The following is a 13,733-nucleotide window of genomic DNA, read 5'->3' on the forward strand; positions in this document are numbered from 1 at the left end:
GTGGCAAGCAATACAAAGACCAAGTTTAAACACATAGGTGTGGGACCCGTGTCCCTTAATGGAGTGGTTCTCAACCTCAGTCCTCAAGTACCCCCAACAGACCACGTTTTCAGATTATTTTCACAGCCGCTTTAAAATCAATATCAATGGCACAGTATTGATGAGAGGGCTTTTATCTAAGAGAAGTTCCCAAAACATGGCCCGTTGGGGGTACTTGAGGACAGAGTTTGAGAACCACTGCCATAATGGACTCCAAGAAACGTTTTTACAGCGAGTAGCAAAATCATCTCTTGCATTTAGCGTGGGAAGTCTTATACTGCTGAGATGAGCAAAATCAGTCCCATTGCTATGTAGGCAACACAAAGCACAAAAGCACAATACTAAAAGGCCCAGCAACATAACAAAAAACTGGGGACTGCCTGCAGCTCAGTGGGCTGTCTGAATGACCTTTGCAGAATGTGTGAACACAAAACTAGGAGCATTCTTACAAATCTGACATACAGTAGCCTGATGTCAAACAGTGCAAGAGGCACTTCTGAGCTAAGGCAGCAAAGACAACCAGCCTGCCTCAAGTTCCACAACACTGATTGGGTGACAAGACTGCTCCAACATTCAAGTACCTTGCACCAAAGTACCCAGGACACCACCTCAGCCTGACAGCATGACATTCATTTATAGGATCTTACAGAAGACAAGAAAAAAAAAAATATTCTGACTCCAAAGTTGGATTCCAGAGCTAGCAAGCCTGGAAAAACCTGGTCTTTGCTGTCAAATCACCAAAAACTGGACTGACCTGTCCCACAACAATAAAATGCTGTGTTGTAGGGGTTTGGCGAGAAATTGAACCAACAGGGCTACCTCAAGAAGGATGCTAAAACTTTAGCCCCAATACTTTGATGCAGAAGATTCGGGTGACCCCAGGACTAAAGAGTACAAGTCTGGGAATGGAGACACTCTGGCTTGAGCTGCATTTGTGGCTACACCAAGATATTTCAACAGATGGGTCAGCTCCAGTGCCGATTTCAGGATCCAACCAGTAAGGTCTGGATGTTAAAGACTAGGTTGTCCTGTGCCGACTGTTCCTTCAGCAGGTGATCTACAGAATCCAAAACAGGAATGCCAGGAGCACAGCCAATACTGGGGCCAGAACATTGGTGAGTTTAGAAAAATCGATGAGTTGGGAGAAAAAAATAAATAAATAAAAATACAGGACATGTGAGGTACAATGCGTTCCTCCATGTCCTCATTTTTTTCAAAGCATCGATTTGGGCTCAGAAATTCAGATTAGAATAAACCAGGTATGTCGCAGCCTCCCTCAAATCAAGGAGACGTTCAAGGAGGCCTCTGGACATCAGACACCGATGTCCACAGAGGCCTCCTTGAACGTCTCCTTGATTGAGGGAGGCTGCGACATACCTGGTTGGTTCCAATGAATTTCTGGGCCCAAATTAACAGCAAAAAATTGCTGCCAGTTCTTAGATGTGGTGGCAGTAAACTCTTTTTTTAGACTCTGTGATCCTGACAGTTAGGGTCCTTTCACACGATGCAGATCAGTGCTGATCCGCCACGTGGATCTCCGCTGAGCAGGGAGATGACAGGTCTGTCTCTGCACACTGTGCAGGGACGGACCTGTCACAGTGCCGCTCTCCCCTAGGGGAGATTGGGTGACGGACCGCAGTGTCTGTCGTCACCCGATCCGATGACGGATGGAAAAATAGCCTTTTCCTCCGTCACACTTTTTCGGATCGGAGCGGGTCGGATGTCAGCGGACATGTCACCGCTGACATCCAACGCTCCATAGACCTCTATGGAGCATCCGTTCAGGTCCGCCTGAAAAACTGACAGGCGGATCTGAACGGATCGTCCGTGTGAAAGGGGCCCAAGTCTGTTTTTCAATGAACCAGCTCTCCTACAAAATGTAGCAGTTAAAATGGTTAAGAGTGAGACAGACCATATACCACTAAAAGGGGGTGCTTACAATAATCAGCTTTTATTTATTCATGTAAAACATTTATCCAAAAACAATTGCTGTAACTGCAGTGTGAGCTGGTGTTTAGCTTCAGTTAGTCAAGAAAAATATGTATTCACCAAAGGATATATAAATATCTTAAAACTGCAGCTACTACCTTAAAGTGGTTGTAAACCCTTACAAACCACTTTGACCTACAGGTAAGGCTAGATTAAGGCTTAGGCCGCGTACACACGGGCGGACTGTTCGCCCAACCTTGTCCGCTGAACAGTGTTTGGGCGGACAGTCCGCTCGTGTGTGGGCTTTCAGCGGACAGTTTCAGCGGACAGTTGGACGGACAAAGTCTTTCGGAAATTCCGAAAAACTGTCCGCTGAAACTGTGTTTGAGCGAACAGTCCGCCCGTGTGTGGGCTTGTCCGCTGTACTTTCGAAATGAGCGGACTGTTCCCGCTCGGAAAGTCCGCCCATTTCGAGCGCGTGTACAGGTAGGCGGGGCCCGCGAAGGAGACGTCGCGGGCTCCGCCGCCTGGAATGGGCTTAAAGGGGAACCCCAACGCCGAAAAAAATCGGCGTGGGGGTTCCCCCCAAGTCCACACCAGACCCTTGTCTGAGCACGCTACCCGGCCGGCCAGGAAAGGGGGGCGAGCGAGCGCGCCCCCCTCCTGAGCCGTACCAGGCCGCGTGCCCTCAACATGGGGGGTGCCTTGGGGAAGGGGGGGCCGCGCGGCCCCCCCACCCCAAAGCACCTTGTCCCCATGTTGATGAGGACAAGGGCCTCTTCCCGACAACCCTGGCCGTTGGTTGTCGGGGTCTGCGGGCGGGGGGCTTATCGGAATCCGGGAGCCCCCTTTAAGAAGGGGGCCCCCGGATACCGGCCCCCCACCCTATGTGAATGAGTATGGGGTACAATGTACCCCTACCCATTCACCTGTGAACTAAAGTACAATAAAAAACACAACACAGAGAAAAAATATTTTATTGCACAGCTCCGGGGGTCTTCCGTCTTCGGGGGTCTTCTCGCCGGACTCCTCCGCTATGTGTGTGTAGCTCTTTTGCTAGCGGAGGAGTCCGGCTTTCTTCCTCCCCGCCGCCGGCCTCTTCTCCCGACTTCGGGGGTCTTGTCCCCCTCTTCGGTTCTTCTGCCGGGCCACCGCGCCTTCTTATAGCTCTTTTACAGGCGGTGGCCCGGTCTTCTGTCGCCGCTGTCGTCGCCGCCGCCGCCGCCTTCCGTTCTTGTTCTTCTTGTTCTTCTTCTTCTCCTGGAGATGTTGACTCGACGAGCTCTCCGGCCGGAATGCCAGAGCCGCGCTGTGCGGTCACTTATATAGTGACAATGGGGCGGTGTCACATGGTATATGTCACATGGGTTGGTCACATGGGTTGATGTCACATGGGGACTATGACATCGTAAGGGGGCGGGGTCACCATGTGACCAACCCATGTGACATATACCATGTGACACCGCCCCATTGTCACTATATAAGTGACCGCACAGCGCGGCTCTGGCATTCCGGCCGGAGAGCTCGTCGAGTCAACATCTCCAGGAGAAGAAGAAGAACAAGAAGAAGAACAAGAACGGAAGGCGGCGGCGGCGGCGACGACAGCGGCGACAGAAGACCGGGCCACCGCCTGTAAAAGAGCTACAAGAAGGCGCGGTGGCCCGGCAGAAGAACCGAAGGCGGCGACAGAAGAACGGAAGACGGCGACAGAAGACCGGGCCACCGGACCAGGCGCGGTGGCCCGGCAGAAGAACCGAAGAGGGGGACAAGACCCCCGAAGTCGGGAGAAGAGGCCGGCGGCGGGGAGGAAGAAAGCCGGACTCCTCCGCTAGCAAAAGAGCTACACACACATAGCGGAGGAGTCCGGCGAGAAGACCCCCGAAGACGGAAGACCCCCGGAGCTGTGCAATAAAATATTTTTTCTCTGTGTTGTGTTTTTTATTGTACTTTAGTTCACAGGTGAATGGGTAGGGGTACATTGTACCCCATACTCATTCACATAGGGTGGGAGGCCGGTATCCGGGGCCCCCTTCTTAAAGGGGGCTCCCGGATTCCGATAAGCCCCCCGCCCGCAGACCCCGACAACCAACGGCCAGGGTTGTCGGGAAGAGGCCCTTGTCCTCATCAACATGGGGACAAGGTGCTTTGGGGTGGGGGGGCCGCGCGGCCCCCCCTTCCCCAAGGCACCCCCCATGTTGAGGGCACGCGGCCTGGTACGGCTCAGGAGGGGGGGCGCGCTCGCTCGCCCCCCTTTCCTGGCCGGCCGGGTAGCGTGCTCGGACAAGGGTCTGGTGTGGACTTGGGGGGAACCCCCACGCCGATTTTTTTCGGCGTTGGGGTTCCCCTTTAAGCCCATTCCAGGCGGCGGAGCCCGCGACGTCTCCTTCGCGGGCCCCGCCTACCTGTACACGCGCTCGAAATGGGCGGATTTGCCTCCGCCTTACGTGGGCGAGTCCGTTCATTTCAAAAGTTGAGCGAACTGTTTGCCCAACCTTGTTCGTCAAACAGTCCGCTCGTGTGTGGGCAAGTCCGCTCATGCAAATTTTGAGCGGACTGTTTGATGAAACTGTTTGCCGAACAAGGTTGGGCGAACAGTCCGCCCGTGTGTACGCGGCCTTACCTGTAGGTCCAAGAAATCTCTCCTAAACCTATACGGTTTAGGAGATATTTGCCCGAAGATGGGCACCGCTGTCTACGGCGCATGCGCAGGTGCACTGAGTGGGGCATCGTCGATGACGAAGATGCCGCCAACTCGGCTCCCGTGCGCATGCGCGGGAGTGACGTCATCGCGGCTTCGCCGAATGACAGCAGTGGAGCAGAGAGACCCACCGAGAAGATGGATGCGGCGGACTACAGGGGACAGCGGTGACTTCACTGGCTCCTGTGTCAGGTAAGTGACACATAATGGGCTACTATGCGATGCATAGTAGTCCATTATGCCTTGCCTTTGCAGGGAATGAAAGAGGAAGTAAATTCATCGGGGTTTACTTCCTCTTTAAGAGACACCAATTGACAAGCTTAATGATAAAAAAAATGTATGTGATAGAGCCATATCAACATACATCAGATTGTGTTATTAGGTCAGGGCTCGACAAAACCCGGGCGCCAGGTCGCATTGGCGACTAGAAATAGCGACCTCGTGCCTGGGGCAGCACAGCTGGGGGTATCCTGTCTCTGTGGACCCCCCCAGCGTGATCGCGTCGGGCCGTTCCGCCGGCGGCCGAAAATTTAGGCCGCGGCTTTGAGGCCTTCTGCGGTCCTATGATTCCTTATGGAATCTGGCGCCCTCTTGTGGTCGCTGTTGGTATGACAAACCAGCAATGCTAATGAAGTTTCCTCTGCCTGTTTTATATTACCTGCCTCTTCCCTTTATTTAGAACCCCCTAAACATTTTATATATTTTTTATTCTAACACCCTAGAGAATAAAATGGTGGTTGTTGCAATACTGTCTGTCACACCGTATTTGTGCAGCGGACTTACAAGCGCACTTTTGTTGGGAAAAATAATTTAGTTAATAAAAAAATAAGACAACAGTAAAGTTAGCCCAATTATTTTTTACATTGTGAAAGATAATGTTACGCCGAGTAAATTGATACCCAACATGTCACGCTTCAAAATTGCACCCGCTCATGGAATGGCGACAAACTTTTACCCTTTAAAAATCTCCATAGGCGACGTTTAAAAAAATTCTACAGGTTGCACGTTTTGAGTTACAGAGGAGGTCTAGGGCTAGAATTATTGCTCTCACTCTACCGATCACGGCGCTACCTCCTATGTGTGGATCGAACACCGATTTTATATGCGGGCAGGACAGGGCGCGTTTAAAAAAAAAAAAATTCTGCTTATTTTAACTTTTTTTTTTCCACTGTTCTTTTAAAAAAAAATGTTGTGTCACTTTTATTCTTATTACAAGGAATGTAAAAATCCCTTGTAATAGAAAAAGCATGACAGGTCCTCTTAAATATGAGATCTGGGGTCAGAGAGACCTCGGATCTCATATTTACACTAAAATGCAATTGAAAAAAAAATTGTCATTTGAAAAAAATAAATAAAATGTCCCTCTAAGAGCTATGGGCAATGACTTGGAGACGGGGGGGGGGGGGGGGGCGGCGACGGCGGCGCTGCTATCTTCCCCTCACTCGTCTCCATGTCAGGCCAGGGACAGGTCCGGATCGCCGTCACGGACCTGGCTCCTAACTTTTTAAGCTGGCTCCTAGATTCCAAGCAAATTTGTCAACCCCTGTATTAGGTGATAGTGCTGTCATATACTTGCTCATTCAATTTTGTTGCCTTTGAATCTCCAAGTCCATTTACATCCACACTTCCCTCCCCCCGATTGACAATGCCGTTGTCCCCTGTGATCCTTCATCCAGGAGTGAGGGTGCTCTAAGGCTCTAGTCACACTAGCGCGTTTGATGCATTTTGCAGAAATGCAAGGAAATTGTTAACATGTTCACATCAATGCATTTTTGTGCCTCTGCGTTTTTGGAAAGGGTCGGTGACTTTTTTTCCATGCAAAATGCAGCGTTTTGCATGTAATAGAAGTCAATGGAGCTGTACCAAAAATGCAAGTACCGCTTTTTTACCGCGTTATGCGTTTTTTCCTTTTTTTTTGCACTGTATATATCTGGTTGCTAAGCAACCACAGTGTAAAAAAAAAAAAAAAAAAAAAAAAAAAAAAACGCTAAATGGGGCAAAAATCGCGTGTCAAAAAACGCGACAAGCACCGCAAAAAAACGCTCAAAAGCAACATGCATAGATGTGAATAAAGCCAAAAAGGAGGAGCGAGTGTCAGGTGTACCTGGACTACAAAACAGGGTGAATTACAAATCCTAAACGGGTGAGATATTTTAGAGAAGTTGATTACAACAATAATTGACAAAACTGGAGCTCAGTTTTACTAGTCAGCAACCTTTACAGATGTTATGAAAAAAAGATGTACATAACCTCTGAGCGCTTCCAATATGCATCCCTATGTAAAAGGACACATAAAACAGTATTACTTAGATAAATGTCACAACACATGTAGAAATGTAGCTCCATTTACAGTGTAAGCCAACAACACAGGTGTATAGCTCGTAGCTTCTGTGTCCATGTCTATATCTCTACTCAGTTTACCTTTAAGCTACCGTAAGTTTTATATAAAATCGCAGTCCAATTCGGCAAGCTTTCTCCGATGCGTCCATTTAGGTTGGCTGTCTCTGCATGTCATCCGATGCTAAACTTGTTCTTAAACAAAAAAGGGATGGTACTCAAACCTGTAAGATGAAGATTTGCTTACAAGTTTTAGACAAGCGCCATGCAGGAGATATGGATACCAGCAACTACCAGGACTTGGTAGGTAAGGGTAACCACACTAGACAAATGCTAGGGGGGTAAACAGAAAGTCTGCGTTTCCAAAGTATACATGCCAAAATATTCAGCTCTGACTGGACATTAAAAATGCTTGGATGATAGTCAAATGGTATACCAATAGCACACAGCAACACACGCTCTTCCATCTACATGAAAACACTACAGACACAGATTTTAAGCTCCTCGTTAAAGCCTCAAGCACACTGGACGTTTTTTGGACGTTTTCACAGCTGCCGTTTTAGGCTTCAGATGTTTTTTCAGTCAGTCAAACTCTCCATCTTATTTTGTGTGTCTATGCACATAGGTGGTTTTCAACTATTTGTAGCTGGGGCGTTCTTTGGCTGTATATAAAATAAAAAAAAAATTAAAAAAAATAAAAAAAAAAAAACACCCTCACACACCCCCCCTAGTGGGTTCTCTGGAGTCGTTTTTCAGCAGTAAAAACACTCAGTCAAAAACAGTTGATATACGCGGCTCACCAGCGTGTAACGTGTTTGATCCATTGAAGAAGGAAAGAAAGAAAGAAAAAAAAAAAAAAAAAGTAAAAACGTTGGAAAAAAAAAAAAAAAACAACAAAAAAAAAAAAAAACTTTGAAAAACTCACTGCAAAGCTTTGTGCATTTTTTATGACTTTACTTTAACGTCCAGTGTGCATGTGGTACATATTCCTAAACAAAAAAAATAAAAATTTTATAATATATTATATATATATTAAGCTTAAAAAAAAAATCCCATTAACAAGCTTTCACATTATTCTGCGAACACTAAATTAGCCACCTAAATTGGCAACACACACAACCTAAAAGCGCTATTACACACAAAACTAAAAAACTGCAGCTTGCCAATCATTACATGTGGTGGCTGCAATATTTTTGGGGTGCTTTTCTCTCTTCTGTTCTCACCTGGTAATCTGGCCAATAACACCTCCTGGTTTAGAATGCCCTCACTCTGGATGAAGGAGCACAGGGGGGACACCATTGGACTGCAGCCTTATCAGTCTGTGGAGTGTTTACATGTACTAGCAGATTTAGATACACTTACTGAAACCAAACTCCAGCTCACACTGCAGCTAAAGCAACAGTTATTCTTCTTTTGGGATAAAGGTTTTACATGAATAAAAGCTGATCATTGTAAGCACCCACGTCAGTGTTAAATGGTTTGAACCCTCCAACTGCTACATCTACATGACAGTTTGATACATTTAGATGCAGGAAAAAAGAAAAAAACATTATGGTTTGCCTTTGATTGGAGCGGACAAAAAAAATAAAATAAAAAAATAAGAGCCCTATATGGATGTTTTTTTTTCTGCCAAGGGAACAGGCATTTTTTATTTTTGTTTTTGTTTTTTTAAAGCCCAGGCTGCATGGACCCCAAGACTGTATAATCTGCACCATAATGGAGGTTTGCTTTTGGGTTTTATACCGCTGTAATACACACTTATCCCACTCTTCAACTTTAGGCCGGCCATACACGGTGCAAATTTCTTTCCTGCAACAACGGGTGATGACAGAGGAATCCCTCCAGCCAGGTCATTGTCTTTTCTCCTCGCGGGGGTGGAGGGATATGGGGGGGGGTGGAGGGATATGGGGGGGGGGGGGGGGGTTGGGTCATCCGCACTGGGAGAAGACAGTGGTCATTGATAGCGGCTATAGCAGCCACTAGCGATAATCGCAAGAGAATACAGCAGGCTGGTTGTACTAAAGTTGAGCGATCAACTTGGTACATTGAGCCTGCCCATGAATGGTTTGAATGTGTATGGTTGACCTTAGACATACATACTTTTATAAGGTTATGTAATGCTGCAGCAGAGCAGGAACATAAAGTATTTAATAAAGCCTTTTGAATTAGTTCTGGTTTCAAGATAACAAGATATGGTTATAAGACATGACTTGACGAACAAAAAGGATCTTTAAAAGTCCTATCAGCTGCTGAATTCCTTAAAAAAAAAAAAAAAAAAAAAACACACCAAAAGAAGGTTGTTGCATATGCAGTGTCATTAGAGTTAACTGCCACAAGTACATCGTAACTGTGTCAATGAATAAGTCAATTGGGCAAAGCAGGTTGGATTGTGTCCCAGAAATAAACCAACATCGTTCCCTCTAGCAAAGAGATTGGAATTACACTGCAGCCCACAGAGGTAGAGGCCATTAAAACTGACCAGCAAAGGGTTACAAGCCGAAATGTCCAAATCCCGCCTACTGCCAAATGTCAGGCAGGTTTAAATGTGACATTAAGCAACAGTTCAGGAAATTTTAAATATTGACAAAATCCAGATTCCATTCCCTCTGTACACAAAGCCTCTGGTCAAAGCCATGGGAAGACGACAGGTGGGTGTCCAGCAGCAGAACACATTGTGACATTGGGGAGATATTTCGGGGACATTAAACACACATTGCACTCGATCACCTACAAATCACAATCATGTTATCACCCAGATGGTCAGGGAAATCAGTATTCCATGTCAGCTGTTCACATTATAGAAGCAGTTTGCTCGCAGAATTCAGACTTCATGCAAAAGAACAGAGAAAAGCAAACACACACCTGTAATAATAATAATAATAATAATAATAATAATAATAATGTGTGCTCCATGGCTACCTGAGGCAGAGGGGGCTACCAGAAGGATGCATGTGTATGGAAAAGTTGTCTACCTCAGCAGAGATGACAGAGCAGACAGGCGAGTTGCTGACAATGGTTGGCATGTAAACACAGAAGGGGAGGTTACCTCAAGGCTGGCATGGTGACACAGAGCTGAGGCGATCACAAGTGCAGAGATGCCCGGGGCCGATCCTTGACACTCCTGTGTGTGTAATACTGGAGCAGCGTGCTTCCAGCACAGCCGAGCTATCATTCCACCATGAACCGGAAGCTCCGCCCAGCCGTGCAAGCGATTGGCTAAAGCGCGCCAGAGCGTTCCGAGACCATATGGCCAGCCAGCCCCGGGGGCTCTGCCCGCTACACACCCAGCTCCCAAATCCTTATCTTATCGCCTCCTACACTGAGAGGCACACATGTGGCCTTATCCTACACAGGCTGTGCGCTTCACTACTCCTCCTCTACATCCAACCCCCCCCCCCCCCCCCCCAACAAAAACACATTCTAATCATTTCCAGGGACAGAGATCCTTCCCGGACATGTGTACACCGGCCATGGAGAGAATCTACACTGTATATATACAGATCCAATAACATCCGGGACAAACCTTCACCCTACTTCAAGCATCAAAACTGCCGCAGCTCTGCATAGTAACCAATCAGATTCTGGCTTCAGATTCTGCAATTAAGCTTTGATAAAACAACCTGGAAGCGGATTGGTTACTATAGGACAGCTGCACCAGTTTTAGGAAATCTCCTACAATGAGTACAGAAATATTCCAGTAGGTAGGAAAGCTCCAATCACATACAAGCAATGCAGAAGCCTCACACCTTGGTGCACACCATTCACTTGTCCTACAAAGAAGCTCCTGTACCTTATTTTGGAGTTCACTTCAGTGCGACAAAACATCTGTTTCTAGTATGTTTGGGGTGTTAAAAAAGAAGGTCAGCTAAACAGGTCTTGTTGCGTTTCGGAAACCTGCACAGAAATGCGCATTGCCACTACGCTCAGGTGTGAATGCTCCTACCCCACCGTGTAAAAGTTCAAAATACTAACCATAACATACAAAGCCATTCACAACATCTCCCCCATCTACATCAACCAACCTCATCTGCAGATATCGCCCAAATCGTGCCCCCCGCTCCTCCCAGGACCTCCTGCTCTCTAGCTCCCTTGTTACCTCCTCTCATGCTTGCCTTCAAGACTTCTCCAGAGACTCTCCCATCTTCTGGAACTCCCTGCCCCAGTCTGTCCCATCAGCCCCTACCCTGTCCACCTTTAGGAGATCCCTGAAAACTCTTTATTCAGGGAAGCCTATTCCACACCCACCTAACTGTCCGCGAGCCACCCTCATCAAATATTTCTCTGCAGCCATTACCTTTTCTACCACCACCCCCTCCCTTTAGAATGTAAGCTCTACGAGCCGGGCCCTCCTGTACCCTTTGTAGTGTACTGCAATTGTGTTGTTCCCCTTATGCATTGTAAAGCGCTGCGTAAACTGTTGGCGCTATACAAATTGTGTATAATAAAAATAAAGCCCAATTCTACTAAATTGGAGAAGTTTTTTTTTTAATTTTTTTTTATTTTATTTTTTAAGTAAAAACCATCTGCCACAACAGGACACCCAACTTTATAAAACAGCTCGCCAACCCTCCGCAATACATTTACTGCCACAGGTTGGCTCGTACAGGCACCACCACAAGACATGTGTGTCACAGCTTTCTTACGGGTCCGCACGTGCCCCTGGAAGCGTGAGCTGCCATTCGCTGCACCTCAAGCTGATCAGTGGGTCCCGGCTAATAATTTATGGAGAGAACCCTTTTATCGGCTGAGGGAACCACAGAAAAAAGCCCTGTGTTGGGAAAAGAAAAAAAACAAAAAAAAAAAACACAGGGCTCTCCACAGAAAGCAGCAATGCAAAGGAGAGAGAAAAAACTGGCACATTGTTTAGTAAAAACAGCACACATTAAAGAGGACGTAAAGCCCAAAAAACAAGCCGGAGCTGCGATGACGCCACTCTTGCGCATGCGCACGGGAGCCGCCACTAACAGCATGATCAAAGTTAGGAGCGCCATGCTCAGTGCGCCTGTGTGCCGTAGACAGCGATGCCTGTCTTTTGTAAATATCTCCTAAACCATGTATTAGTGTCACTGGAGATGTCAGTGGCAGTAAGGTTTGCTATGCCGCGATTAGCCACGTTTGCGTTTAGAAGCGCTTGAAGAAAAAAAAAAAAAAGGGGGGGTTTAAAACTTCCTGTGTTGCCCATTCATTACAGAGCTCCCAAGCTGCACCAAAGATGCTGCTTGTAGGACTTTACTGAACGTCCCGCAAGCATACGACCCGGGTGTGAATGCATACATTGTAATAAATGGGAGGCAGTTTTTAGGCACTATTTCTAGAGCTAAAATGCCTGAAAACTGCCTCAACGTGAAAGTGGTCTTCATTATACAGATGATAAAGTCATATTGAACAGACTACTAGAATAACACAGAAGAGCTACAGAGTGCAATATATTCTTCTCTTGGCATGTACGTACTGTATATACTCCAACTCAGCTGCAGATCACACTGGGCAGAACACATCTGAATAATATCAGTCACTTTGCTACTAACTATAATGAACTAAATTCATTAGGACATAACAGATCAGACAGCCAGACTGGATCGTCATCCAGTGATGAGCACATTTACCCGTCCTCTTCTGAGCACAGTTTGGTTTTAGGAAAATAAAAAAAAACGTCTCCTTTTTTAGATTCCAATAGGAGGTTTGTGGGTTATGAGCCTTTTGGTTCTTTGCGTAACTTCTAGTTAGCCATGCTAACATTTTGAACTGCATTTTTCTTTTATATGACCTTTCACTGTGCCCCACAGTTTTCTGTGCTCTTGTTCGCTGGGACACGCTGCACTATAAGGGGAGAAGTCCAAGTTCATCTCATGGCATTTACGTAATCTGTAACCTCTGCAACAGTGTGCAGTTTAGTGGTTTATTCAGGCAAACAAACCTACTTCGAAATCAACCTGAAAAAGTAAATTATATATAAACCCAGTCCACAATGTGCAGATTACCATTAGCAGCATATAGAGAGGAGAAATGTATAAAATAAAAAGATATAGATATATACACGCGTATTCCCTTTGTGTATTGGAACAAACAAAAAAAAAAAAAAAAAAAAAGGGAGGAAAAAAAAGCAAATTGGACTTAATGTCATACAAAACTCCAAAAATGGGCTGGTCAAAAATCTTGGCACCCCTAAAGAGGAGCTGCACCTTTAAAAAAAAAAATATTAAAGCCAGCAGCCACAAATACTGCAGCTGCTGACTTAATAAAATTGACACTTACCTGTCCCAGGGTCCAGCGATGTCGGCGGCAGATGACAAGCAATCGCTCGTCTCTCTGCTGCCCCCGCCGCAATCCTCTGTTAGGGAATCGGGAAGTGAAGCATTGCAGTTTCACTGCCCGGTTCCCTACTGTGCATGCGCAAGTCGCAATGCGCGTCTCTACTAGTCCCCGCTGTGTCCTGGGAACAGTGTTTCCCAGAATCTGCGGCTAGCTTGTGGATTATCCAGGTATCTGCACCCCCCCTCCCCCCTGAAAGGTGCCAATTGTGGCACCGGAGGGGGGGGGGGAATCAGATGAGCGGACCTTCCACTTCAGGGTGGAGGTCCGCTTTAACTTAAAGCGGGGTTCCACCCTAAAGTGGAACTTCCGCTGATCAGAACCCTCCCCCCCTCCGGTGTCACAATTGGCACCTTTCAGGGGGGTGGAGATACCTGTCAAAGACAGGTATTTACACCCACTTCCAGGCATAGACTCC

At 46.8% G+C, this 13,733-nt stretch overlaps 1 protein-coding gene across 3 annotated transcripts in view; it reads right to left on the reverse strand.

Moving 5' to 3' along the window:
• ADK (adenosine kinase) overlaps window positions 1-13,733 on the reverse strand; it is a 258,251-nt gene that overhangs the window by 223,834 nt on the left and 20,684 nt on the right. The window contains exon 1 of one of the 3 annotated variants that reach the window (XM_077454046.1): window positions 10,050-10,213. The exons of 1 other annotated variant lie outside the window; for it this stretch is intronic. In XM_077454046.1, the coding sequence (XP_077310172.1) occupies window positions 10,050-10,063 (14 nt within the window). In that variant the 5' untranslated portion in view covers window positions 10,064-10,213. Of the gene's footprint in view, window positions 1-9,922; window positions 10,214-13,733 lie in introns of those variants that run through there. One more of the 3 variants, XM_077454044.1, reaches the window with a different exon arrangement.

The sequence above is a fragment of the Lithobates pipiens genome, unplaced genomic scaffold (assembly GCF_037356315.1).
Source record: "Lithobates pipiens isolate NorthernLeopardFrog02 unplaced genomic scaffold, aLitPip1_a1.2 Scaffold_25, whole genome shotgun sequence".
Classification (NCBI taxonomy): Eukaryota; Metazoa; Chordata; class Amphibia; order Anura; family Ranidae; genus Lithobates; species Lithobates pipiens.